The sequence below is a fragment of the Telmatherina bonti genome (genome assembly GCF_933228915.1).
Source record: "Telmatherina bonti genome assembly, chromosome: 13".
Taxonomy (NCBI): Eukaryota; Metazoa; Chordata; class Actinopteri; order Atheriniformes; family Telmatherinidae; genus Telmatherina; species Telmatherina bonti.
The window spans coordinates 3,709,734-3,735,051 of record NC_136611.1 but is presented as its reverse complement, the minus strand read 5'-3'; the positions used below and the strand labels follow the sequence as shown (position 1 = coordinate 3,735,051).

General features: G+C 52.8%; 3 protein-coding genes across 3 annotated transcripts in view; 1 reads left to right on the top strand and 2 right to left on the bottom strand.

Annotated features, from left to right (window-relative positions):
- mymk (myomaker, myoblast fusion factor) overlaps positions 1-10,605 on the top strand; it is a gene marked incomplete at its 5' end in the record, with an annotated part of 34,459 nt that extends 23,854 nt beyond the window's left edge. Inside the window, one exon of the mRNA XM_079251868.1 lies at positions 8,707-10,605. Within this exon, the coding sequence (XP_079107994.1) occupies positions 8,707-8,907 (201 nt within the window). The 3' untranslated portion in view covers positions 8,908-10,605. The remainder of the gene's footprint in view (positions 1-8,706) is intronic.
- A 1,553-nt stretch (positions 10,606-12,158) lies between these two features.
- On the bottom strand, positions 12,159-22,643 carry LOC306764138 (tetratricopeptide repeat protein 16-like). The gene is made up of 8 exons (XM_079251179.1): positions 22,314-22,643; positions 21,928-22,035; positions 18,887-19,120; positions 18,542-18,813; positions 17,142-17,286; positions 16,823-17,062; positions 16,507-16,513; positions 12,159-16,359 (listed from the first exon to the last, which is right to left on the bottom strand). Exons 1-8 carry the CDS (start codon positions 22,448-22,450, stop codon positions 16,186-16,188), a joined length of 1,317 nt encoding a protein of 438 aa, XP_079107305.1. The 5' UTR covers positions 22,451-22,643; the 3' UTR covers positions 12,159-16,185.
- A 243-nt stretch (positions 22,644-22,886) lies between these two features.
- Positions 22,887-24,264, bottom strand: LOC306764075 (tetratricopeptide repeat protein 16-like). The gene has a single exon (XM_079251101.1). It carries the CDS (start codon positions 23,355-23,357, stop codon positions 22,974-22,976), a length of 384 nt encoding a protein of 127 aa, XP_079107227.1. The 5' UTR covers positions 23,358-24,264; the 3' UTR covers positions 22,887-22,973.
- Between the last annotated feature and the right edge of the window lie 1,054 nt (positions 24,265-25,318).

Below are 25,318 nucleotides of genomic sequence, written 5' to 3'. Positions count from 1 at the left end.
CGCTAGACTCGGTACAGGACTCGGTTCAGTTGGGGACCGGGACAGTCCGCTAGACTCGGTACAAAGCGGGACTCGGGTCAGTTGGGGACCGGGACCGTCCGCTAGACTCGGTACGAAGCAGGACTCGGGTCAGTTGGGGACCGGGACAGTCCGCTAGACTCGGTACGAAGCGGGACTCAGTTCAGTTGGGGACCGGGACAGTCCGCTAGACTCGGTACAGGACTCGGTTCAGTTGGGGACCGGACAGTCCGCTAGACTCGGTACAGGACTCGGTTCAGTTGGGGACCGGGACAGTCCGCTAGACTCGGTACAGGACTCGGTTCAGTTGGGGACCGGGACAGTCCGCTAGACTCGGTACAGGACTCGGTTCAGTTGGGGACCGGGACAGTCCGCTAGACTCGGTACCAAGCAGGACTCGGTTCAGTTGGGGACCGGGACAGTCCGCTAGACTCGGTACAAAGCGGGACTCGGGTCAGTTGGGGACCGGGACAGTCCGCTAGACTCGGTACGAAGCAGGACTCGGGTCAGTTGGGGACCGGGACAGTCCGCTAGACTCGGTTACGAAGCGGGACTCAGTTCAGTTGGGGACCGGGACAGTCCGCTAGACTCGGTACAGGACTCGGTTCAGTTGGGGACCGGACAGTCCGCTAGACTCGGTACAGGACTCGGGTCAGTTGGGGACCGGGACAGTCCGCTAGACTCGGTACAGGACTCGGTTCAGTTGGGGACCGGGACAGTCCGCTAGACTCGGTACAGGACTCGGTTCAGTTGGGGACCGGGACAGTCCGCTAGACTCGGTACCAAGCAGGACTCGGTTCAGTTGGGGACCGGGACAGTCCGCTAGACTCGGTACCAAGCAGGACTCGGTTCAGTTGGGGACCGGGACAGTCCGCTAGACTCGGTACAGGACTCGGTTCAGTTGGGGACCGGGACAGTCCGCTAGACTCGGTACCAAGCAGGACTCGGTTCAGTTGGGGACCGGGACAGTCCGCTAGACTCGGTACAGGACTCGGTTCAGTTGGGGACCGGGACAGTCCGCTAGACTCGGTACCAAGCAGGACTCGGTTCAGTTGGGGACCGGGACAGTCCGCTAGACTCGGTACCAAGCAGGACTCGGTTCAGTTGGGGACCGGGACAGTCCGCTAGACTCGGTACAGGACTCGGTTCAGTTGGGGACCGGGACAGTCCGCTAGACTCGGTACCAAGCAGGACTCTGTTCAGTTGGGGACCGGGACAGTCCGCTAAACTCGGTACAGGACTCGGTTCAGTTGGGGACCGGGACAGTCCGCTAGACTCGGTACCAAGCAGGACTCGGTTCAGTTGGGGACCGGGACAGTCCGCTAGACTCGGTACAGGACTCGGTTCAGTTGGGGACCGGGACAGTCCGCTAGACTCGGTACAAAGCGGGACTCGGGTCAGTTGGGGACCGGGACAGTCCGCTAGACTCGGTACGAAGCAGGACTCGGGTCAGTTGGGGACCGGGACAGTCCGCTAGACTCGGTACGAAGCGGGACTCAGTTCAGTTGGGGACCGGGACAGTCCGCTAGACTCGGTACAGGACTCGGTTCAGTTGGGGACCGGACAGTCCGCTAGACTCGGTACAGGACTCGGTTCAGTTGGGGACCGGGACACTCCGCTAGACTCGGTACGAAGCGGGACTCGGTTCAGTTGGGGACCGGGACAGTCCTCTAGACTCGGTACAGGACTCGGTTCAGTTGGGGACCGGGACAGTCCGCTAGACTCGGTACGATGCGGGACAGGACTCGGTTCAGTTGGGGACCGGGACAGTCCGCTAGACTCGGTACAGGACTCTGTTCAGTTGGGGACCGGGATGGTCCACTAGACTCGGTACGAAGCGGGACTCGGGTCAGTTGGGGACCGGAACAGTCCGCTAGACTCGGTACGAAGCGGTACTCGGGTCAGTTGGGGACCGGGACAGTCCACTAGACTCGGTACAAAGCGGGACTCGGGTCAGTTGGGGACCGGGACAGTCCGCTAGACTCGGTACGAAGCAGGACTCGGGTCAGTTGGGGACCGGGACAGTCCGCTAGACTCGGTACAGGACTCGGTTCAGTTGGGGACCGGGACACTCCGCTAGACTCGGTACGAAGCGGGACTCGGTTCAGTTGGGGACCGGGACAGTCCTCTAGACTCGGTACAGGACTCGGTTCAGTTGGGGACCGGGACAGTCCGCTAGACTCGGTACGATGCGGGACAGGACTCGGTTCAGTTGGGGACCGGGACAGTCCGCTAGACTCGGTACAGGACTCTGTTCAGTTGGGGACCGGGATGGTCCACTAGACTCGGTACGAAGCGGGACTCGGGTCAGTTGGGGACCGGAACAGTCCGCTAGACTCGGTACGAAGCGGTACTCGGGTCAGTTGGGGACCGGGACAGTCCACTAGACTCGGTACAAAGCGGGACTCGGGTCAGTTGGGGACCGGGACAGTCCGCTAGACTCGGTACGAAGCGGGACTCGGGTCAGTTGGGGACCGGGACAGTCCACTAGACTCGGTACGAAGCGGGACTCGGTTCAGTTGGGGACCGGACAGTCCGCTAGACTCGGTACAGGACTCGGGTCAGTTGGGGACCGGGACAGTCCGCTAGACTCGGTACAGGACTCGGTTCAGTTGGGGACCGGGACAGTCCGCTAGACTCGGTACAGGACTCGGTTCAGTTGGGGACCGGGACAGTCCGCTAGACTCGGTACCAAGCAGGACTCGGTTCAGTTGGGGACCGGGACAGTCCGCTAGACTCGGTACCAAGCAGGACTCGGTTCAGTTGGGGACCGGGACAGTCCGCTAGACTCGGTACAGGACTCGGTTCAGTTGGGGACCGGGACAGTCCGCTAGACTCGGTACCAAGCAGGACTCGGTTCAGTTGGGGACCGGGACAGTCCGCTAGACTCGGTACAGGACTCGGTTCAGTTGGGGACCGGGACAGTCCGCTAGACTCGGTACCAAGCAGGACTCGGTTCAGTTGGGGACCGGGACAGTCCGCTAGACTCGGTACAGGACTCGGTTCAGTTGGGGACCGGGACAGTCCGCTAGACTCGGTACCAAGCAGGACTCGGTTCAGTTGGGGACCGGGACAGTCCGCTAGACTCGGTACAGGACTCGGTTCAGTTGGGGACCGGGACAGTCCGCTAGACTCGGTACCAAGCAGGACTCGGTTCAGTTGGGGACCGGGACAGTCCGCTAGACTCGGTACAGGACTCGGTTCAGTTGGGGACCGGGACAGTCCGCTAGACTCGGTACAAAGCGGGACTCGGGTCAGTTGGGGACCGGGACAGTCCGCTAGACTCGGTACCAAGCAGGACTCGGGTCAGTTGGGGACCGGGACAGTCCGCTAGACTCGGTACGAAGCGGGACTCAGTTCAGTTGGGTACCGGGACAGTCCGCTAGACTCGGTACAGGACTCGGTTCAGTTGGGGACCGGACAGTCCGCTAGACTCGGTACAGGACTCGGTTCAGTTGGGGACCGGGACAGTCCGCTAAACTCGGTACCAAGCAGGACTCGGTTCAGTTGGGGACCGGGACAGTCCGCTAGACTCGGTACCAAGCAGGACTCGGTTCAGTTGGGGACCGGGACAGTCCGCTAGACTCGGTACAGGACTCGGTTCAGTTGGGGACCGGGACAGTCCGCTAGACTCGGTACAAAGCGGGACTCGGGTCAGTTGGGGACCGGGACAGTCCGCTAGACTCGGTACGAAGCAGGACTCGGGTCAGTTGGGGACCGGGACAGTCCGCTAGACTCGGTACGAAGCGGGACTCAGTTCAGTTGGGGACCGGGACAGTCCGCTAGACTCGGTACAGGACTCGGTTCAGTTGGGGACCGGACAGTCCGCTAGACTCGGTACAGGACTCGGTTCAGTTGGGGACCGGGACAGTCCGCTAGACTCGGTACAGGACTCGGTTCAGTTGGGGACCGGGACAGTCCGCTAGACTCGGTACAGGACTCGGTTCAGTTGGGGACCGGGACAGTCCGCTAGACTCGGTACAGGACTCGGTTCAGTTGGGGACCGGGACAGTCCGCTAGACTCGGTACCAAGCAGGACTCGGTTCAGTTGGGGACCGGGACAGTCCGCTAGACTCGGTACCAAGCAGGACTCGGTTCAGTTGGGGACCGGGACAGTCCGCTAGACTCGGTACAGGACTCGGTTCAGTTGGGGACCGGGACAGTCCGCTAGACTCGGTACCAAGCAGGACTCGGTTCAGTTGGGGACCGGGACAGTCCGCTAGACTCGGTACAGGACTCGGTTCAGTTGGGGACCGGGACAGTCCGCTAGACTCGGTACCAAGCAGGACTCGGTTCAGTTGGGGACCGGGACAGTCCGCTAGACTCGGTACAGGACTCGGTTCAGTTGGGGACCGGGACAGTCCGCTAGACTCGGTACCAAGCAGGATTCGGTTCAGTTGGGGACCGGGACAGTCCGCTAGACTCGGTACAGGACTCGGTTCAGTTGGGGACCGGGACAGTCCGCTAGACTCGGTACCAAGCAGGACTCGGTTCAGTTGGGGACCGGGACAGTCCGCTAGACTCGGTACAGGACTCGGTTCAGTTGGGGACCGGGACAGTCCGCTAGACTCGGTACAAAGCGGGACTCGGGTCAGTTGGGGACCGGGACAGTCCGCTAGACTCGGTACCAAGCAGGACTCGGGTCAGTTGGGGACCGGGACAGTCCGCTAGACTCGGTACGAAGCGGGACTCAGTTCAGTTGGGTACCGGGACAGTCCGCTAGACTCGGTACAGGACTCGGTTCAGTTGGGGACCGGACAGTCCGCTAGACTCGGTACAGGACTCGGTTCAGTTGGGGACCGGGACAGTCCGCTAAACTCGGTACCAAGCAGGACTCGGTTCAGTTGGGGACCGGGACAGTCCGCTAGACTCGGTACCAAGCAGGACTCGGTTCAGTTGGGGACCGGGACAGTCCGCTAGACTCGGTACAGGACTCGGTTCAGTTGGGGACCGGGACAGTCCGCTAGACTCGGTACAAAGCGGGACTCGGGTCAGTTGGGGACCGGGACCGTCCGCTAGACTCGGTACGAAGCAGGACTCGGGTCAGTTGGGGACCGGGACAGTCCGCTAGACTCGGTACGAAGCGGGACTCAGTTCAGTTGGGGACCGGGACAGTCCGCTAGACTCGGTACAGGACTCGGTTCAGTTGGGGACCGGACAGTCCGCTAGACTCGGTACAGGACTCGGTTCAGTTGGGGACCGGGACAGTCCGCTAGACTCGGTACAGGACTCGGTTCAGTTGGGGACCGGGACAGTCCGCTAGACTCGGTACAGGACTCGGTTCAGTTGGGGACCGGGACAGTCCGCTAGACTCGGTACCAAGCAGGACTCGGTTCAGTTGGGGACCGGGACAGTCCGCTAGACTCGGTACAAAGCGGGACTCGGGTCAGTTGGGGACCGGGACAGTCCGCTAGACTCGGTACGAAGCAGGACTCGGGTCAGTTGGGGACCGGGACAGTCCGCTAGACTCGGTTACGAAGCGGGACTCAGTTCAGTTGGGGACCGGGACAGTCCGCTAGACTCGGTACAGGACTCGGTTCAGTTGGGGACCGGACAGTCCGCTAGACTCGGTACAGGACTCGGGTCAGTTGGGGACCGGGACAGTCCGCTAGACTCGGTACAGGACTCGGTTCAGTTGGGGACCGGGACAGTCCGCTAGACTCGGTACAGGACTCGGTTCAGTTGGGGACCGGGACAGTCCGCTAGACTCGGTACCAAGCAGGACTCGGTTCAGTTGGGGACCGGGACAGTCCGCTAGACTCGGTACCAAGCAGGACTCGGTTCAGTTGGGGACCGGGACAGTCCGCTAGACTCGGTACAGGACTCGGTTCAGTTGGGGACCGGGACAGTCCGCTAGACTCGGTACCAAGCAGGACTCGGTTCAGTTGGGGACCGGGACAGTCCGCTAGACTCGGTACAGGACTCGGTTCAGTTGGGGACCGGGACAGTCCGCTAGACTCGGTACCAAGCAGGACTCGGTTCAGTTGGGGACCGGGACAGTCCGCTAGACTCGGTACCAAGCAGGACTCGGTTCAGTTGGGGACCGGGACAGTCCGCTAGACTCGGTACAGGACTCGGTTCAGTTGGGGACCGGGACAGTCCGCTAGACTCGGTACCAAGCAGGACTCTGTTCAGTTGGGGACCGGGACAGTCCGCTAAACTCGGTACAGGACTCGGTTCAGTTGGGGACCGGGACAGTCCGCTAGACTCGGTACCAAGCAGGACTCGGTTCAGTTGGGGACCGGGACAGTCCGCTAGACTCGGTACAGGACTCGGTTCAGTTGGGGACCGGGACAGTCCGCTAGACTCGGTACAAAGCGGGACTCGGGTCAGTTGGGGACCGGGACAGTCCGCTAGACTCGGTACGAAGCAGGACTCGGGTCAGTTGGGGACCGGGACAGTCCGCTAGACTCGGTACGAAGCGGGACTCAGTTCAGTTGGGGACCGGGACAGTCCGCTAGACTCGGTACAGGACTCGGTTCAGTTGGGGACCGGACAGTCCGCTAGACTCGGTACAGGACTCGGTTCAGTTGGGGACCGGGACACTCCGCTAGACTCGGTACGAAGCGGGACTCGGTTCAGTTGGGGACCGGGACAGTCCTCTAGACTCGGTACAGGACTCGGTTCAGTTGGGGACCGGGACAGTCCGCTAGACTCGGTACGATGCGGGACAGGACTCGGTTCAGTTGGGGACCGGGACAGTCCGCTAGACTCGGTACAGGACTCTGTTCAGTTGGGGACCGGGATGGTCCACTAGACTCGGTACGAAGCGGGACTCGGGTCAGTTGGGGACCGGAACAGTCCGCTAGACTCGGTACGAAGCGGTACTCGGGTCAGTTGGGGACCGGGACAGTCCACTAGACTCGGTACAAAGCGGGACTCGGGTCAGTTGGGGACCGGGACAGTCCGCTAGACTCGGTACGAAGCAGGACTCGGGTCAGTTGGGGACCGGGACAGTCCGCTAGACTCGGTACAGGACTCGGTTCAGTTGGGGACCGGGACACTCCGCTAGACTCGGTACGAAGCGGGACTCGGTTCAGTTGGGGACCGGGACAGTCCTCTAGACTCGGTACAGGACTCGGTTCAGTTGGGGACCGGGACAGTCCGCTAGACTCGGTACGATGCGGGACAGGACTCGGTTCAGTTGGGGACCGGGACAGTCCGCTAGACTCGGTACAGGACTCTGTTCAGTTGGGGACCGGGATGGTCCACTAGACTCGGTACGAAGCGGGACTCGGGTCAGTTGGGGACCGGAACAGTCCGCTAGACTCGGTACGAAGCGGTACTCGGGTCAGTTGGGGACCGGGACAGTCCACTAGACTCGGTACAAAGCGGGACTCGGGTCAGTTGGGGACCGGGACAGTCCGCTAGACTCGGTACGAAGCAGGACTCGGGTCAGTTGGGGACCGGGACAGTCCGCTAGACTCGGTACGAAGCGGGACTCGGGTCAGTTGGGGACCGGGACAGTCCGCTAGACTCGGTACGAAGCGGGACTCGGTTCAGTTGGGGACCGGGACAGTCCGCTAGACTCGGTACGAAGCGGGACTCGGGTCAGTTGGGGACCGGGACAGTCCGCTAGACTCGGTACGAAGCGGTACTCGGGTCAGTTGGGGACCGGGACAGTCCGCTAGACTCGGTACGAAGCGGGACTCGGGTCAGTTGGGGACCGGGACAGTCCGCTAGACTCGGTACGAAGCGGGACTCGGGTCAGGTGGGGACCGGGACAGTCCGCTAGACTCGGTACGAAGCGGGACTCGGGTCAGTTGGGGACCGGGACAGTCCGCTAGACTCGGTACGAAGCGGGACTCGGGTCAGTTGGGGACCGGGACAGTCCGCTAGACTCGGTACAAAGCGGGACTCGGGTCAGTTGGGGACCGGGACAGTCCGCTAGACTCGGTACAAAGCGGGACTCGGGTCAGTTGGGGACCGGGACAGTCCGCTAGACTCGGTACGAAGCGGGACTCGGGTCAGTTGGGGACCGGGACAGTCCGCTAGACTCGGTACGAAGCGGGACTCGGGTCAGTTGGGGACCGGGACAGTCCGCTAGACTCGGTACGAAGCGGGACTCGGGTCAGTTGGGGACCGGGACAGTCCGCTAGACTCGGTACGAAGCGGGACTCGGGTCAGTTGGGGACCGGGACAGTCCACTAGACTCGGTACGAAGCGGGACTCGGGTCAGTTGGGGACCGGGACAGTCCGCTAGACTCGGTACGAAGCGGGACTCGGGTCAGTTGGGGACCGGGACAGTCCGCTAGACTCGGTACGAAGCGGGACTCGGGTCAGTTGGGGACCGGGACAGTCCACTAGACTCGGTACGAAGCGGGACTCGGGTCAGTTGGGGACCGGGACAGTCCGCTAGACTCGGTACGAAGCGGGACTCGGGTCAGTTGGGGACCGGGACAGTCCGCTAGACTCGGTACGAAGCGGGACTCGGGTCAGTTGGGGACCGGGACAGTCCACTAGACTCGGTACGAAGCGGGACTCGGGTCAGTTGGGGACCGGGACAGTCCACTAGACTCGGTACGAAGCGGGACTCGGGTCAGTTGGGGACCGGGACAGGAGAAGAAGATGATTACATGAATTCTGTCCTGATCTGCGAAACTTTGGCTTAGTTTTTTTGTTCTTCAGATGTTTGCAGGAGAAATATGGAAATAATGACGACGTTTAACATGTTTCCGTCTCCTACAGACCATGTCTCCTGGCACTACCAACGACAAGACAGAGAAGCCAAAGAAGAAGTCGTCCCGGACGGTGTGGACAGTGTCCACCGAGAAGCCGTGGGTACGAGGGTGTAGCACTCCCACCCTGCCTCTCTACAGCCCCCCACCCTCCACACCCGTCAAGGGGACGAGCATCACCAAGCTGAAGGAGATGAATGGCTGGAAGTGAAGCCAGACAGACGGAGGGTTGGCTGGACGTAGGGGGGCTTCGTTCAGGGAGGGCGGAGGAGCATGGAGGCAAGCGGTCAGGCTGGTGGGGTGTTAAAAGTCTGCAGCAACTAAAACCCAGGTAAAGCTGATCCTGGGGTGGCCTCAGAGACCTGCTGGCCCTACACACCTGTATGAGAAGACATCAGCCTGAACGGGGAGCTGGTGGCTGAGACCAGCCAGTAAAACTGACTGGAAAATTTACGACAAGAGCTAACAGGCAGATGGTTTATCCCTCCAAAATATAAATTGTCTTTAGAGATGTTCCTCCAGGGAGAGCCTTCATCTGCTCCGTCTCAGAGAAGCAGGAAGCTCGTAGGAATGATCGGATTGTGAAGCAGCTTTAATCGTCGCGGAGGTGCCAGGTAGACGTTGGAGTCCAGACACCAGGACGTCCTGATGCTTCCCGGATCAACGGCTGGACTCACCAAGCGAGCAGCTTCAGCTTCCATTCCAGCCGGTTTTCTTCCATCCAGACCGTTAAGAATCATTATTCCTTCCACAGTAAACAGTGTTTATTCTTATCATGTTGTTGTAAAATAGATCAAATGAAAATTGATTAAAAAAACGAAGTTTGGTAAAACAAAAAGTTTGGAAAAGGTGAAGCCGGAACTCCGCCCTCTAGTGGTCATACTGCAGAACAACCATGCCATGCTGGGGTTTGTAGATGTTTAATGTTTAAAACAGTTGTTTATTTCTCCGTTTGTTTCTTTCACATCGAGAAGTCTTCCTGTCTTTAGTCTGGAGCTTAAGTTGCTTCGTAATGACAAGTCAGTTTAAGAGCAGCTGACTAACCCTTAAAATTCTGCTGGATTCCCAAACTCTTCCTCCTCCTCATCATCAGTCTGTTAGGAACGGTGGAGGAACCAAAGTTTTTATCATATCTTCATCACCATCACCACCATGTTGCTAAGAGACCTCTATTTTTACCTGGACATGATGATGAAGACACTTCCTGTCAAGACTTTCCACCAATCAGAGAGCTTAAACTGACGGTAACGTCCAATCAGGAGCAGCCAAAGATCAACAAGTGATGAGAAAAGCAGGAAAATAATGATCCTCTATGGCTGGAATAAAGCCAGGAAGACGTTTGGGATGCAGCTGAGGTGGAGGTGCTGCAGTGAGGAGAGCAGGTAGATAGTAGCAGGAAGACGTGGGAATGAGGAAAAATATTGATTTCAGATCCTTTTAGCCGGGAAACGTGGCATCTGGCAGCTTCTACAGGTTTTCAGGTTGTTTCAGAATGAAACGTGTTTGTTGACTTTAACTCATTTAGTTGGAATTTAAAGGAAATAAAATTAATTTAAATGTTGGAACGGATCGTAACGCTGCCTTGAATCTGACCCTGACCGCCCCAGACTTCCAGTCCAGCAGCACTGATCCACTTCCAGACCCGCAGATCTCATTTCACTTTCACTTTAGCACCACGTGGGGTTGTGCGTGCGTGCACGTCACCTGCCCCGAACCCGACCCAAAGACTACAAATGTTCTGCGTGTCTCAGACAAAACAGCCCAGAAGGAGATGAACCTCCCTCCACGGAGGAATGTCTGAGCCGGGGCCAGACCGCCTGCTCCTGGACCCACAGAAAGGTGTTTTTGTCTGGACTCCTGGCTGGCTGCACCCCCCGCCGCGGACGGGACGTAACCGGAGCTTCTCATTACGCAGGTGTGGATCACGTTAAGGTCCACACAGCCAGCGCCGCCATGCAGCTGGCTACATGTGGGTCCACAGGGTCTGCAGGGGTCTGTACAGGTCTGCAAGGTCTCTAGGGGTCTACAGGGTCTCTAGGGGTCTGTAGGGTCTTCAAAGGTCTGCAGGGGTCTGTAGGGGTCTGTACAGGTCTGCAGGGTCTGTAGAGGTTTGTACAGGTCTGCAGGGTCTGTACAGGTCTGCAGGGTCTGTAGAGGTCTGCAGGGTCTGTACAGGTCTGCAGGGTCTGTACAGGTCTGCAGGGTCTGTAGAGGTCTGTACAGGTCTGCAGGCTCTGTACAGGTCTGCAGGCTCTGTACAGGTCTGCAGGGTCTGTAGAGGTTTGTACAGGTCTGCAGGGTCTGTACAGGTCTGTAGAGGTCTGTAGAGGTCTGCAGGGTCTGTACAGGTCTGCAGGCTCTGTAGAGGTCTGCAGGGTCTGTAGAGGTTTGTACAGGTCTGCAGGGTCTGTACAGGTCTGTAGAGGTCTGCAGGGTCTGTAGAGGTCTGCAGGGTCTGTACAGGTCTGCAGGCTCTGTAGAGGTCTGCAGGGTCTGTAGGGGTCTGTACAGGTCTGCAGGGTCTGTACAGGTCTGCGGGGTCTGTACAGGTCTGCAGGGTCTGTACAGGTCTGTAGGGGTCTGTACAGGTCTGCAGGGTCTGTAGAGGTTTGTACAGGTCTGCAGGGTCTGTAGAGGTTTGTACAGGTCTGCAGGGTCTGTAGAGGTCTGCAGGGTCTGTAGAGGTCTGCAGGGTCTGTAGAGGTCTGCAGGGTCTGTACAGGTCTGTAGGGTCTGTAGGGGTCTGTACAGGTCTGTAGGGTCTGTACAGGTCTGCAGGGTCTGTAGGGATCTGCAGGGTCTGTAGAGGTCTGCAGGGTCTGTAGGGGTCTGCAGGGTCTGTACGGGTCTGCGGGGTCTGTACAGGTCTGCAGGGTCTGTAGAGGTCTGCAGGGTCTGTACAGGTCTGTAGGGTCTGTAGGGGTCTGTACAGGTCTGTACGGGTCTGTAGGGATCTGCAGGGTCTGTAGAGGTCTGCAGGGTCTGTAGGGGTCTGCAGGGTCTGTACAGGTCTGTAGGGTCTGTACAGGTCTGCAGGGTCTGTAGGGATCTGCAGGGTCTGTACAGGTCTGCAGGCTCTGTACAGGTCTGCAGGGTCTGTAGAGGTCTGTAGGGGTCTGCAGGGTCTGTAGGGGTCTGTAGAGGTCTGCAGGGTCTGTAGAGGCCTGTAGGGGTCTGTACAGGTCTGCAGGGTCTGTAGAGTTCTGTAGGGGTCTGTAGAGGTCTGTAGGGGTCTGTACAGGTCTGCAGGGTCTGTAGAGGTCTGCAGGGTCTGTAGAGGCCTGTAGGGGTCTGTACAGGTCTGCAGGGTCTGTAGAGTTCTGTAGGGGTCTGTAGAGGTCTGTGGGGTCTGTACAGGTCTGCAGGGTCTGTACAGGTCTGCAAGGTCTGTAGAGGTCTGTGGGGTCTGTACAGGTCTGTAGGGGTCTGTACAGGTCTGCAGGGTCTGTAGAGTTCTGTAGGGGTCTGTAGAGGTCTGTAGAGTTCTGTAGGGGTCTGTAGAGGTCTGTACAGGTCTGCAGGGTCTGTAGAGTTCTGTAGGGGTCTATACAGGACTGGATTTTCAGTTTTTTCAGCTTTCTTAAAGTTCTACAAAGTTTTTGTCTCATTTTCATTTGAACCCAGAACCTGTTCCTGTCCAAGTACTGGTCTCAGAACTAGTCCCAGACCCAGACCAGTTCCAGAGGATTCTAACTTTCTGGATGAACAACTGAGATAAGAACCGGTTCAAACTGGATCTTTGGCTCTCGCATCATTTCTTCCTGTTTCTTTAGTTTCATCTGATCCGACACAAAACCGGATTCTAGTCCTGAACCAGGACCTGAGAGACGCATCTGAACCTTCAGCTGGTCCATTTGCTGTTGGCTGAAGCCTCATCAGACATGGTCTCCATGGCAACGCGCTTCAAGAAGCCAGAAAAGACTGAGGTCACATGACCCAAGAACTGGACCGGGTCATACCATCAGAACCGGACCAGTTCCTGACAACAGTCCTCCAACAAAGATCTGGAATCCAGACCGGTCTGACTGCAGTCCAGGTCTCCAGTGTGTGATGGTCCATCCCACACATCTCTGAGTCCAGAGACCTGGACTCTCTGAACCAGGACCTTCAACTTGCAGCTTCTTTCCTGGGTGGCAGAGCTTGATGAAGGTTTCCATGGTAACGCTGTTGATGCGGTTCTGTCTGCTGGTGATGCTGGTTCTGGATGCAGGTCTGTCTGAGGGATCAGCGGGTCCAGGTCTGACCGGTGGAAGGATCTCCAGGTGAGTTCAGGTGGAAGTGAAGGCTGGTAAGACTCTGCTGCCACCTGCTGGACAACACGCCACGCTGCAACGCCTCATGTTTTCCTGCTGTTGGTTTCGCATCGTGGCGTTTGGGATGGTGCAAGTGTGATTGGTTCTCGGATCTGTTTTTCTTGTTCTGATCGACCCTGAATCTAGTTTTCAGAGGTTTTGACATCATGACTTTCAGACCTGCAGGAACCCTGATGGACACCAGGATGCATTCAAGGTCACTCAGACACTTTATTCCACTTCAGCTGAACAGAAAGTGTTTTCAGGAGGTTTTCTGGATTCTACATGTTCATCAAGTCAGAGATAAAAAGCAGAAGGTCTGAGGGTTTCATTGTGTCGCTTCGGAGCAACGAGGTCCAGCCAGCCCGGATCTCTGGACGGTGGCGGTGCGGGACTGAACCGAGTCCATCACCTGGAACATAAGAACCAGAGTCTCAGTCCAGACTCATCGTGCAGAAACTGCTTTTAAAGGAGGAAAACTAGAATTCTACATGTTCCAAAGCCATTTTCTATCACAAAGATCCAGCTTCCATAAATATCTTTATTTATTTTTCAAGGCAGTCGGCTTTTTATGTCCCTAAAACATTTTTCTTTTATTATTTCTCTTCCCCATCAGTTTCTGTACATTTCTGTCTGATTTCCTGCATTTTGCTGCTGTCCAGCAATAAGTCCCACGCTGACAAAGTTTTGCTTTGTTTAAACCCAGAAGGAGCCGACGCTGAATGAAAGCAGCGATTCTCTGCTCTGTTCGTGTAGATTAATCCTGTGTTTATCATACTGGGAATATAAACAGTTTATCCGACCCATTTCATCACTGAGCAGTGAATTCAGGTTTCCACACCTGTTTCAGTCCAGTCTCCTCCCTCTGTGTTGATGTTGTATCGTCATGTGACTCACCTGTGCAGGTAACTGAGAACGCAAACAGCGGTGCACACACCACCAGCTAGTCGACCAGAACGTCAGCAGTGACGACCGACTGGTTAGTTTGAAACACACGTTTCATTCTGGCTTGAAAACTGTCGGAACATCCCAACATGAGGAGGATTAAAAACTCGTCAGAGATTCTAAAAAAGACGACGTCACTGCAGAATGGCCGCTACCCCCAACGCGAAGGATCTGTCGTAAACAGAACGCTAGCTCCCCAGAGAGGAGGATCTGTCGTGAACAGAACGTTGGTTCCCTCAACGTGGAAGATCTGTCGTAAACAGAACACTGGTTCCCCTAACAAGGAGGATCTGTCGTAAACAGAGCGCTAGTTCCCCTAACAAGGAGGATCTGTCGTAAACAGAGCGCTAGTTCCCCCAACGATGAGGATCTGTCGTAAACAGAACGCTAGTTCCCCCAACGACGAGGATCTGTCGTGAACAGAACGTTGGTTCCCTCAATGTGGAAGATCTGTCGTAAACAGAATGTTGGTTCCCCCAATGAAGAGGATCTGTCGTGAACAGAACACTGGTTCCCCTAACAAGGAGGATCTGTCGTAAACAGAGCGCTAGTTCCCCCAACGATGAGGATCTGTCGTGAACAGAACGTTGGTTCCCTCAACGTGGAAGATCTGTCGTAAACAGAATGTTGGTTCCCCCAATGAGGAGGATCTGTCGTGAACAGAACGCTGGTTCCCCCAACATGGAAGATTTGTAGTAAACAGAACGCTAGTTCCCCCAACGATGAGGATCTGTCGTGAACAGAACGTTGGTTCCCTCAACGTGGAAGATCTGTCGTAAACAGAATGTTGGTTCCCCCAATGAGGAGGATCTGTCGTGAACAGAACGCTGGTTCCCCCAACATGGAAGATTTGTAGTAAACAGAACGCTAGTTTCCCAACGAGGAGGATCTGTCATAGACAGAACGCTAGTTTCCCAACGAGGAGGATCTGTCATAGACAGAACGCTAGTTTCCCAACGAGGAGGATCTGTCGTAAACAGAATGCTGGTTCCCCCAACGACGAGGATCTGTCATGAACAGAATGCTGGTTCCCCCAACGACGAGGATCTGTCGTGAACAGAATGCTGGTTCCCTCAATGTGGAAGATCTGTCGTAAACAGAATGCTGGTTCCCCCAACGAGGAGGATCTGTCGTAAACAGAATGCTGGTTCCCCCAACGACGAGGATCTGTCGTAAACAGAATGCTGGTTCCCCCAACGACGAGGATCTGTCATGAACAGAATGCTGGTTCCCCCAACGACGAGGATCTGTCGTGAACAGAACGCTGGTTCCCCCAACATGGAAGATTTGTAGTAAACAGAACGCTAGTTTCCCAACGAGGAGGATCTGTCATAGACAGAACGCTAGTTTCCCAACGAGGAGGATCTGTCGTAAACAGAATGCTGGTTCCCCCAACGACGAGGATCTGTCGTGAACAGAATGCTGGTTCCCCCAACGACGAGGATCTGTCGTGAACAGAACGCTGGTTCCCCCAACATGGAAGATTTGTAGTAAACAGAACGCTAGTTTCCCAACGAGGAGGATCTGTCATAGACAGAACGCTAGTTTCCCAACGAGGAGGATCTGTCGTAAACAGAATGCTGGTTCCCCCAACGACGAGGATCTGTCATGAACAGAATGCTGGTTCCCCCAACGACGAGGATCTGTCGTGAACAGAATGCTGGTTCCCCCAACGACGAGGATCTGTCGTGAACAGAATGCTGGTTCCCCCAACGACGAGGATCTGTCGTGAACAGAGCGTTGGTTCCCTCAACGTGGAAGATCTGTCGTAAACAGAACACTGGTTCCCCTAACAAGGAGGATCTATCGTAAACAGAACACTAGTTCCCCAACTACGAGGATCTGTCGTGAACAGAACGTTGGTTCCCCCAACGAGGAGGATCTGTCATAAATGGAAGATCATTTCCAGATCTTCCTGAAAAAGAACCAATGTTCGTGTTTTCGCCTGATCATTTTATCCAGTTTTATTGAATAATTTTCTGTCGGACAGACGGCCGAACGGCCCACAAGGTTCCGTGTGAATTTCTTCTCTTGCAGACTTGAAAACGGAAAGATTTCATTCATCATAACATATTTATGATGACTTCTAAATAAATTCATGTTATGTGAGTTTCCTTTTGTACCTGCAGAAGGTCTTTAACGGACATCTGCAGATCCTGAATCTCTTTTCCAGCTTGGCTCAGATCTTCCGATGGACTCGTCTTCTCGAGCCTCTCGGTTGCTCTGAAAACAGAAGTTTTAGGGTCGGAAAGTTACGTAACGCATCTTAGAAACGAGCACTGGTGTTCTGACCTCTGTGGGTCGGAGGAAGAACTCTGGTTCCGGATGGTGTCCATCAGCTGAAGTCTGACTGCTCGTCCTTTCGGGCTGGACAGCACATCCGACACGCTGCATCCCGGGAACATGCTCATCAGCATTGCAGGAATCTAAAGACAGCGTTAGAAAACAGCTTGTTTTGGGGTCATGGCAATGAGGTCGCCCATCTTTGTTTTCTCCAAACAGTCATCAGTGATCCATCACTGATCATGATCTGGTCCAGTGGTTCTACATCCATGGTCCACAAAGATCCTAACCTTAACCCTAGATCCCAAATCCTGTGGTTTAGGAGGTCAGGGAGCTGCTGGAGCTACAGTAGGCCAGACGTTCATCATGTTTCTACAACATTTCATGAATCATGTATCTGAAGCTTCTTGTTGGTTGCATGAACGGAGGAACCGGTTGGGAACCACTGCTCTGGCCAACGTGTTTTTCATGTGAACTGGAAGAGCTGATGTCCAGCTCTGGTCCTGGAGGGACAAAGTCCTGCAGATTTTAGATATTTCCCTGCTCCAACCCACCTGATCCATATTAAATGTCTCTCCTCCTGTCCAATCATGCTGACCCATTTACCTGATCCCGGAGCTGCAGCATGAAACATCCAAACCCTGCAGGACAGCCCTGATCCAGGTGTTCGAGCCTCTGACCTCCTCGTTGCCAGGATCCAGGAGCATCAGGCGGATCAAGTCCTCCCTGGCCCCCCACAGGTCCAGAAGCTTGCGGAGACTCTTGGACCGGTTCTCATAGTAGTGAGCGGCCGTGGGGTTGTATCTGATGGCCAGAGAAAACAGGTCGGCTGCCTCCTGGAAATGCCTGTAGAGACACGCAGAAAGTCACCAACCGAGCCCGGCGTTCGGACCTCAATGTGCTGGTTACTCTCAGCGGTTCTGACCCGTCCCAGAAGCAGGAGGAACCCAGCGTGCTGTGGATGACGGCGAGGCGGAACCGGACTGCTGGGTCATCGGGCCGCATCATCTCCTCGGCCTGCTGGTAGTCTGCCAGAGCGTAAAGCCAGTCCCCCTGCTTATAGAAACAGTCTGGCACACAGTCAGAGGAACCGGACCCGCAGAACCAGACTGGGTCCAGTTCACCAGAAGCTGTCATCTTGTCTGTCTTCAGTAAGGAGAGAAACTCCCCATACCTCTACCCATTCCTCCACCAAGACCTCCACCCAGATCTCCACCAAGACCTGCACCCAGATCTCCACCGAGACCACCCAGACCTGCAACCTGATCTGTAACTAGACCTCCACCCAGACCTCCACCAAGACCTGCACCCAGATCTCCACCTAGACCTCCACCTAGATCTCCACCCAGATCTCCACCTAGACCTCCAACCAGATCTCCACCGAGACCACCCAGACCTGCAACCTGATCTGTAACTAGACCTCCACCCAGACCTGCACCCAGATCTCCACCTAGACCTCCACCTAGATCTCCACCCAGATCTCCACCGAGACCACCCAGACCTGCAACCTGATCTGTAACTAGACCTCCACCCAGACCTCCACCAAGACCTGCACCCAGATCTCCACCTAGACCACCCAGACCTGCAACCTGATCTGTAACTAGACCTCCACCCAGACCACCCATACCTCCACCTAGACCTCCACCCAGATCTCCTTCCAGATCTCCACCTATACCTCCACCAAGACCTGCACCCAGATCTCCACCTAGACCTCCACCTAGATCTCCACCCAGATCTCCACCTAGACCTCCAACCAGATCTCCACCGAGACCACCCAGACCTGCAACCTGATCTGTAACTAGACCTCCACCCAGACCTCCACCAAGACCTGCACCCAGATCTCCACCTAGACCTCCACCTAGATCTCCACCGAGACCACCCAGACCTGCAACCTGATCTGTAACTAGACCTCCACCCAGACCTCCACCAAGACCTGCACCCAGATCTCCACCTAGACCTCCACCTAGATCTCCACCGAGACCACCCAGACCTGCAACCTGATCTGTAACTAGACCTCCACCCAGACCTCCACCTAGACCTGCACCCAGATCTCCACCTAGACCTCCACCCAGATCTCCACCCAGACCTGTAACCAGACCTCCACCCAGATCTCCATCCAGATCTGTAACCAGACCTCCACCCAGACCACCCAGACCTCCCCCCAGACCTGAGTGAAACTGTCTAAACCCAGTAGATTCTACCACACTACTAACCAGTAAACTGTAATGGGATTAACTCCTCATATCCTTCATACAGCAGATTTATCTGTTTTAAATCCTGAATCTGGTCTGAACGAAGATCCCGGTGGCAGTGTTGCATCCTCACCTCCTCGGTTCAGGTACAGGCCGGCCAGACCCTTCTCCCCCTGCATGGCCTTGTTCAGAAGCAGCGTGGCCTCGCTGTACAGCCCTCTGTTGAAGCACTGAACAGCAAAGTCATTGTAGGTGAGAACCAGCTGAAACTGGGCCTCCTCCTCCACCGAACTGCCTTCATCTTTGTTTTCATCCTCCTCCTCCTCTTTCTCACTCAGCTCCACAACCTGGACCAGGTCCTCGATGGCTGCCGTGAAGTCTTTCAGACGTCTGAAGAGAATCCCTCTGTTGGAAACCAAGAAGAACTGATCAGATGTCCTTCAGACAGAAATAATGAACCGTTCAGAATAACGTGCACCTGAACAGGTAGAGGCGTCCATGCTGAGGCCGGAGCTCCACAGCGATGTTGACCAAGCAGAGGGCTTCCTGCAGCTGCCCGCACAGCGTCCTGTTCACCGCCTGGAATCGGGCGTCCTCGCTCGCCTGCCGCAGCTGCAGCAGCAGAGCTCGCGCCGCCTGATTGGCTGGGCTCAACGCTAACGCCGACTTCAGGTCTCCAAGACAAGCAGAGATCTGAATGAAGGACAAACTTCTTCAGCTTGCTGCAGAATATCTAAACTTTTATGTCTTCTAAATGTTACATAGATGATTTTAGGAATATTTTGATCCAGTTACTGAAGAATCAGATAAAACACAGGTTTCTCAGCAGCACGTGGCCTGATGTCGGATAAAGTCACATCCTGCTTGTTTTAGTCCACATGTTTTAGTCCAGGAAGTTAAAACGTCAAAAGTTAATACGTCTTGAATTAAATCATTCAAAGTTTAAACAATTTAATTGAAAACGTCCTAAATTAAATATAACATCAAAAGCATCTAATTATGAAATGTATCTACGAAGTACAAACATCAACATCAAAACGTCCAACATTAAAGTATTGGATGTTAAAGCATTCAACTTTACAACATTAAACCATCTGGCATTAAAGTTTCTGACATCAAAACAATGTTAAAACGTTCCCCATTAAAACCTCCGACATCAAAACAACGTTAAAACGTTCTACATTAAAGCCTCTGATGTCAAAACAACATTAGAGTCTCTGACGTCAGAACGATGTGAAAGTCTCTGACGTCAAAACAACGTTAAAACGTTCTACATTAAGGTCTCTGACGTCAAAACAACGTTAAAGTCTCTGACGTCAACACGACGTTAAAGTCTCTGATGTCAAAACGACGGTAAAGTCTCTGACGTCAAAACGACGTTAAAGTCTCTGACCTCAAAACAACGTCAAAGTCTCTGACCTCAAAACGACGTTAAAACGTTCTACATTAAAGCCTCTGACGTCAAAATGACGTTAAAGTCTCTGACGTCAAAATGACGTTAAAGTCTCTGACGTCAAAACAACGTTAAAGTCTCTGACGTCAAAAAACGGTAAAGTCTCTGACATCAAAACAACGTTAAAACGTTCTACATTAAAGCCTCTGACGTCAAAATGACGTTAAAGTCTCTGACGTCAAAACGACGGTAAAGTCTCTGACGTCAAAACGACATTAAAGTCCCTGACATCAAAACGACGTTAAAGTCTCTGACCTCAAAACAACGTCAACGTCTCTGACCTCAAAACAACGTTAAAACATTCTACATTAAAGCCTCTGACGTAAAATGACGTTAAAGTCTCTGACGTCAAAACAACGTTAAAGTCTCTGACGTCAAAAAACGGTAAAGTCTCTGACGTCAACACGACGTTAAAGTCTCTGATGTCAAAACGACGGTAAAGTCTCTGACGTCAACACGACGTTAAAGTCCCTGACATCAAAACGACGTCAACGTCTCTGACCTCAAAACAACGTTAAAACATTCTACATTAAAGCCTCTGACGTAAAATGACGTTAAAGTCTCTGACGTCAAAACAACGTTAAAGTCTCTGACGTCAAAAAACGGTAAAGTCTCTGACGTCAACACGACGTTAAAGTCTCTGATGTCAAAACGACGGTAAAGTCTCTGACGTCAAAACGACATTAAAGTCCCTGACATCAAAACGACGTTAAAGTCTCTGACCTCAAAACAACGTCAACGTCTCTGACCTCAAAACAACGTTAAAACATTCTACATTAAAGCCTCTGACGTAAAATGACGTTAAAGTCTCTGACGTCAAAACAACGTTAAAGTCTCTGACGTCAAAAAACGGTAAAGTCTCTGACGTCAACACGACGTTAAAGTCTCTGATGTCAAAACGACGGTAAAGTCCCTGACATCAAAACGACGTCAACATCTCTGACCTCAAAACAACGTTAAAACATTCTACATTAAAGCCTCTGACGTCAAAATGACCTTAAAGTCTCTGACGTCAAAACGACGTTAAAGTCTCTGACCTCAAAACAACGTCAAAGTCTCTGACCTCAAAACAACGTTAAAACGTTCTACATTAAAGCCTCTGACGTAAAATGACGTTAAAGTCTCTGACCTCAAAACAACGTCAAAGTCTCTGACCTCAAAACAACGTTAAAACGTTCTACATTAAAGCCTCTGACGTCAAAATGACGTTAAAGTCTGTGACGTCAAAATGACGTTAAAGTCTCTGACGTCAAAACAACGTTAAAGTCTCTGACGTCAAAAAACGGTAAAGTCTCTGACGTCAAAACAACGTTAAAACGTTCTACATTAAAGCCTCTGACGTCAAAATGACGTTAAAGTCTCTGACGTCAAAACGACGGTAAAGTCTCTGACATCAAAACGACGTTAAAGTCCCTGACATCAAATCGACGTTAAAGTCTCTGACATCAAAACGACGTTAAAACCTCTGACGTAAATACGTTAAACCATTTCCCATTAAAACTTCTGACGTCAAAACTACGTTAAAGTCTCTGATGTCAAAATGACGTTAAAGTCTGACGTCAAAGCAACGTTAGTCTGCTACATTTCCACGCCTGTTTTCGGTGTCTGGGACGTTGTCGGGAAATCAACGTGTGGAATCAGGATGCTTTTAAGACAAATGAAAAACCGAAGAGGACCGGCTCTGCAGGTTCCAGGACTGCGAGGATAGACCCGAGATCTGCCCCTGTTGTTGACACTTTAATCAGAAGAGTAAAAAGTCTGGAAAGTCGTCCGGTCAGGAGGTCTTTCTGTGCAGCAGTTTGTCGGGACTTCACAGAAAAATTACCAAAAAGGAGCCAGAAAGAAACCTGGTGAGAGTTGGAACATGTATGAAGGAGGAGCCTGAAGCATGTTAGAGCAGATCTGAGTCACTTTGCTAAAATGTTGACCGGATGCTTCCAGCAGAGAATGAATCGGCTGCAGGTCACGATACGACCAGCAGGTGTCGCCGGTCATGTGGGTTTCAGAAAGCCGTGCAGATGTTAGCAGAAGGTCCTGCAGATGTGACCTGGTTGAGCTGCTTGTACAGTCTGGCTCTGAAGATGAGCAGATCAGCGGTGGGACTCTGCGTTATCTGGTTGGTCAGCAGCTTCAGACAGTCGTCATGGCGACCGGCAGCAGCCAGACAAACCAGGCTGGAACGGAAACAACCAGCATAAGTACAGAACATAAAAATACTCAATGTGTTTCCTGAAACACAAAGTTGATTGTTTCTGTTGCGTTTGTTGTGATGTGGGTTATGGCTATTACCTGGAATGACTTCCTGTTCTGTTCATTACCACAACGAAGAAGCCTCTGACTGAACACACTCCATTGTCCAGTGCAGTCATACATCATTTTAAATCGTTTGAACACATGTATCAGTGTCTAAACAAAATAAAAATACGTTTAAGTAAATTTGTAAATAAATTTTCACCTTCTGAGTCGGTAAATCCTGCATCCTGGTTTCATCTCAGCCGCCTGGCTGAAAGCCTGCAGAGCCTCGGGGAAAAGACCTCGATCCACCAAACACTGGCCCTGGAAACGGGACACATCAGCATCTGGCACCATGACAACCTGCTTCCTGCAGCCAGGACCAGGTCTGGACTCTGGACCACACCGAGACCTGGTCCTCCTCTAGCCGGTCTGGTTTCTGCAGCCAGGACCAGGTCTGGGTTCTGGACCACACCGAGACCTGGTCCTTATCCAGCCGGTCTGGTTCCTGCAACCAGGACCAGGTCTGGACTCTGGACCACACCGAGACCTGGTCCTCCTCTAGCCGGTCTGGTTCCTGCAGCCAGGACCAGGTCTGGGCTCTGGACCACACCGAGACCTGGTCCTTATCCAGCCGGTCTGGTTCCTGCAGCTAGGACCAGGTCTGGGTTCTGGACCACACCCAGACCTGGTCCTTATCCAGCCGGTCTGGTTCCTGCAGCTAGGACCAGGTCTGGGTTCTGGACCACACCCAGACCTGGTCCTTATCCAGCCGGTCTGGTTCCTGCAGCTAGGACCAGGTCTGGGTTCTGGACCACACTGAGACTTGGTCCTCCTCTAGCCGGTCTGGTTCCCAACAAGCTGTGACAGTCCAGACTCTCTAACTGGACTTTGACCTGCGAACTGAGACCTGGAGAGTCTGACATGCAGGGTTCTGAACCGGTCCAGAAGGTCTGAACCGGTCCAGAAGCCCAGCAGAAGCTCGGACCTGCAGGAAGTGGATGAAGGCCAGGCGGGCTCTGAAGGCTCCAGGCTGCAGGGAACCGGCTCTCCGGAGGCATCGGGCTGCAGACTGGAAGTCACACAGCTGCAGGAACGCCTCGGCTTCACTTCCAAACAGCTGAGCCTGAAACGCAGCGAGAGCAGCGTCACCGCCGTGCACCACCTGCAGCCGTGGCACGGGGAGGGCCAGCACCTGGTCCGGCTGCAGGGTGATGGCTCTGTGGAAGCAGAGGACGGCCGCCTCGTACCGCAGCGCCCCCATCGCCTCTTCCCCGCCTTTCCAACTGCAGACACAAACATCAGGAAACTTTCTGCATCAGACGAGCAAACACTCCCAGATAAAGACAGAAACCACCAGCAGGACTCGGCCAGGTGGATTTCTCAGCTCTGCTGTTGCTTTTATTCATCATGCTCGTGCACAAACGTGCACAGAAACTGAAAACAGGAAGTGTTTCAGCAGGAAACGTCAACATGAGGACCCAACCTGCAGTCTGATCTGTTTGGAGACAGACTGAAGCCAAGTGGAATTTTTCCTTTTAGTTCCCTGGTTTTCTTCTTTCTTTGTTTTTCTTTATAAAGTCTGGGGTTTTTTTTGTTCACGTTCCTGTAATTTCTGCTTTTTAAAAATCATTTTTCTGCTTTTCTTTTGAAAGTTTCATCTTCTTTGTTTTAATTATTGATCATTTCAACATGTCTTCAGTCTGAACATTTGGTTCCTGGAGTACACGAGCTGGAATCATATTGTGACGACGAGAAGATCACTTTAATCGATACCTAATAATCATGTTCAGAAACAGACTGAAAGCAGAACTGGAGAGGAAAGTGAGAATCTGAGGCCATGTCGAGGCTCCTCTGCTGCTGGAAACTAAAAGATGAACAACTGCAGCTCATTCTAGACATAAAACATACAGATATGTAATTACTGAAGCAATTTAAATGCCAGTTTGGTTGAACAGTTCCGTTTTGACGGAGGAAGAAACGTTAAAAGGATTATTTTGCAACAACAGATTGTGTTTGTTTGAAGATTTTAGATGTGGTTTATTCTATAAATAATCCTCCATCTTCCAAAATGTTTTCTCTTCCATAAAACACAGATATTGTGTCAGTAAACTATGATTGTAAAAAAAAAAAAAAGATAGATTAAGTTTAAGTTTATTATTTTTGTTTATTTATTTACTATTATTATTATTGCTGTTGTTGTTGTTAATATAAATACTTGTTAGGTTTGTTAATTATTTTGGTGGGTGTTTGTTTGTTTCATAGTTTTTGGGGAGACTTTTTCCCGCTAATGACTCAAGATGTTGATATGTAATAAATCATTAAAAGTCAGAATGAAATTCTCTGAAAGTGTTTTTCTGACTGTTTTGCGGCCTGGTTCTGGATGATGATCCTCCCCTGCAGGTCTTTTTTACTGGATCCAGACAGCTGATTTCTCCTGGTTTCATCCCGGTTTTCCTCGGACCCAGCAGGACGAGCCGAACCGGACTCTGTCGCGTGCTGACATCAGAAGGATGAAATAAACAAGAGAAGCGAGACGTTTGTTTACTCTGAGTTGTTTGTTTGTTTACCTTTTGGTTATTTGTCTCCTCCTGTGAGTCCATTTTGACTCAAGCTGGTTTTTATCGTTTAATTGGGTTATTTTCACTTTGCTGCTCAGTTCCGTTTTAAATCTGAAGGTTTCTATGGAAACCAACTCAATCACCAGCAGCGATGCTTTTATTTTGAAGGGGAACGATCCAACTTCATCTTTTCTTTTCTTTTTTTTTAATCATCGCCATTTTTGTCCTAATTTAGCTTTTTTGCGTTTCTGCAAAAAAAAAAACAAAACCCCAAAACAAAAAAAAACCATACACACACACACACACACACACACACACATATATATTTTTTATAAATTTATTAATCTCCTTTCATTACAGAAAAGGCTTAATTTGCAAAGGTTATTTGAATAACTGTAGACTGGAAAAAGGAAGAACAACAACAAAAAAGCAAATTTATAATTTAGTAATATAAGACATTTTTATTTAATTGAGTTAAAGAAAACAAACAAACAAGTCAGTCCTGGACAAATTAGAGACTTTTCTGTTGAACAGTGGGACAAAATACCTGTCAACAGGTGCAGAAGTCTGACTGAGGAACAGAAAACACCTGACTGGAGCGGAAACATTAAAGGATTGTTCAACTAAATATTAGTTTAGGAGTGATGTAATTTTTTTTATTTAT

Coding starts and splice junctions, on each gene's coding strand:
- LOC306764138 (XM_079251179.1), bottom strand. CDS start 22,450: ATGGTGCCAGATGCTGATGTGTCCCGTTTCCAGGGCCAGTGTTTGGTG. Junction 22,036..22,313: donor ATTTACCGACTCAGAAGGTG/AAAATTTATTTA, acceptor TTTCCGTTCCAG/CCTGGTTTGTCTGGCTGCTG. Junction 17,287..18,541: donor CCTGTACCTGAACCGAGGAG/GTGAGGATGCAA, acceptor ACTGTGTGCCAG/ACTGTTTCTATAAGCAGGGG.
- LOC306764075 (XM_079251101.1), bottom strand. CDS start 23,357: ATGGGGGCGCTGCGGTACGAGGCGGCCGTCCTCTGCTTCCACAGAGCC.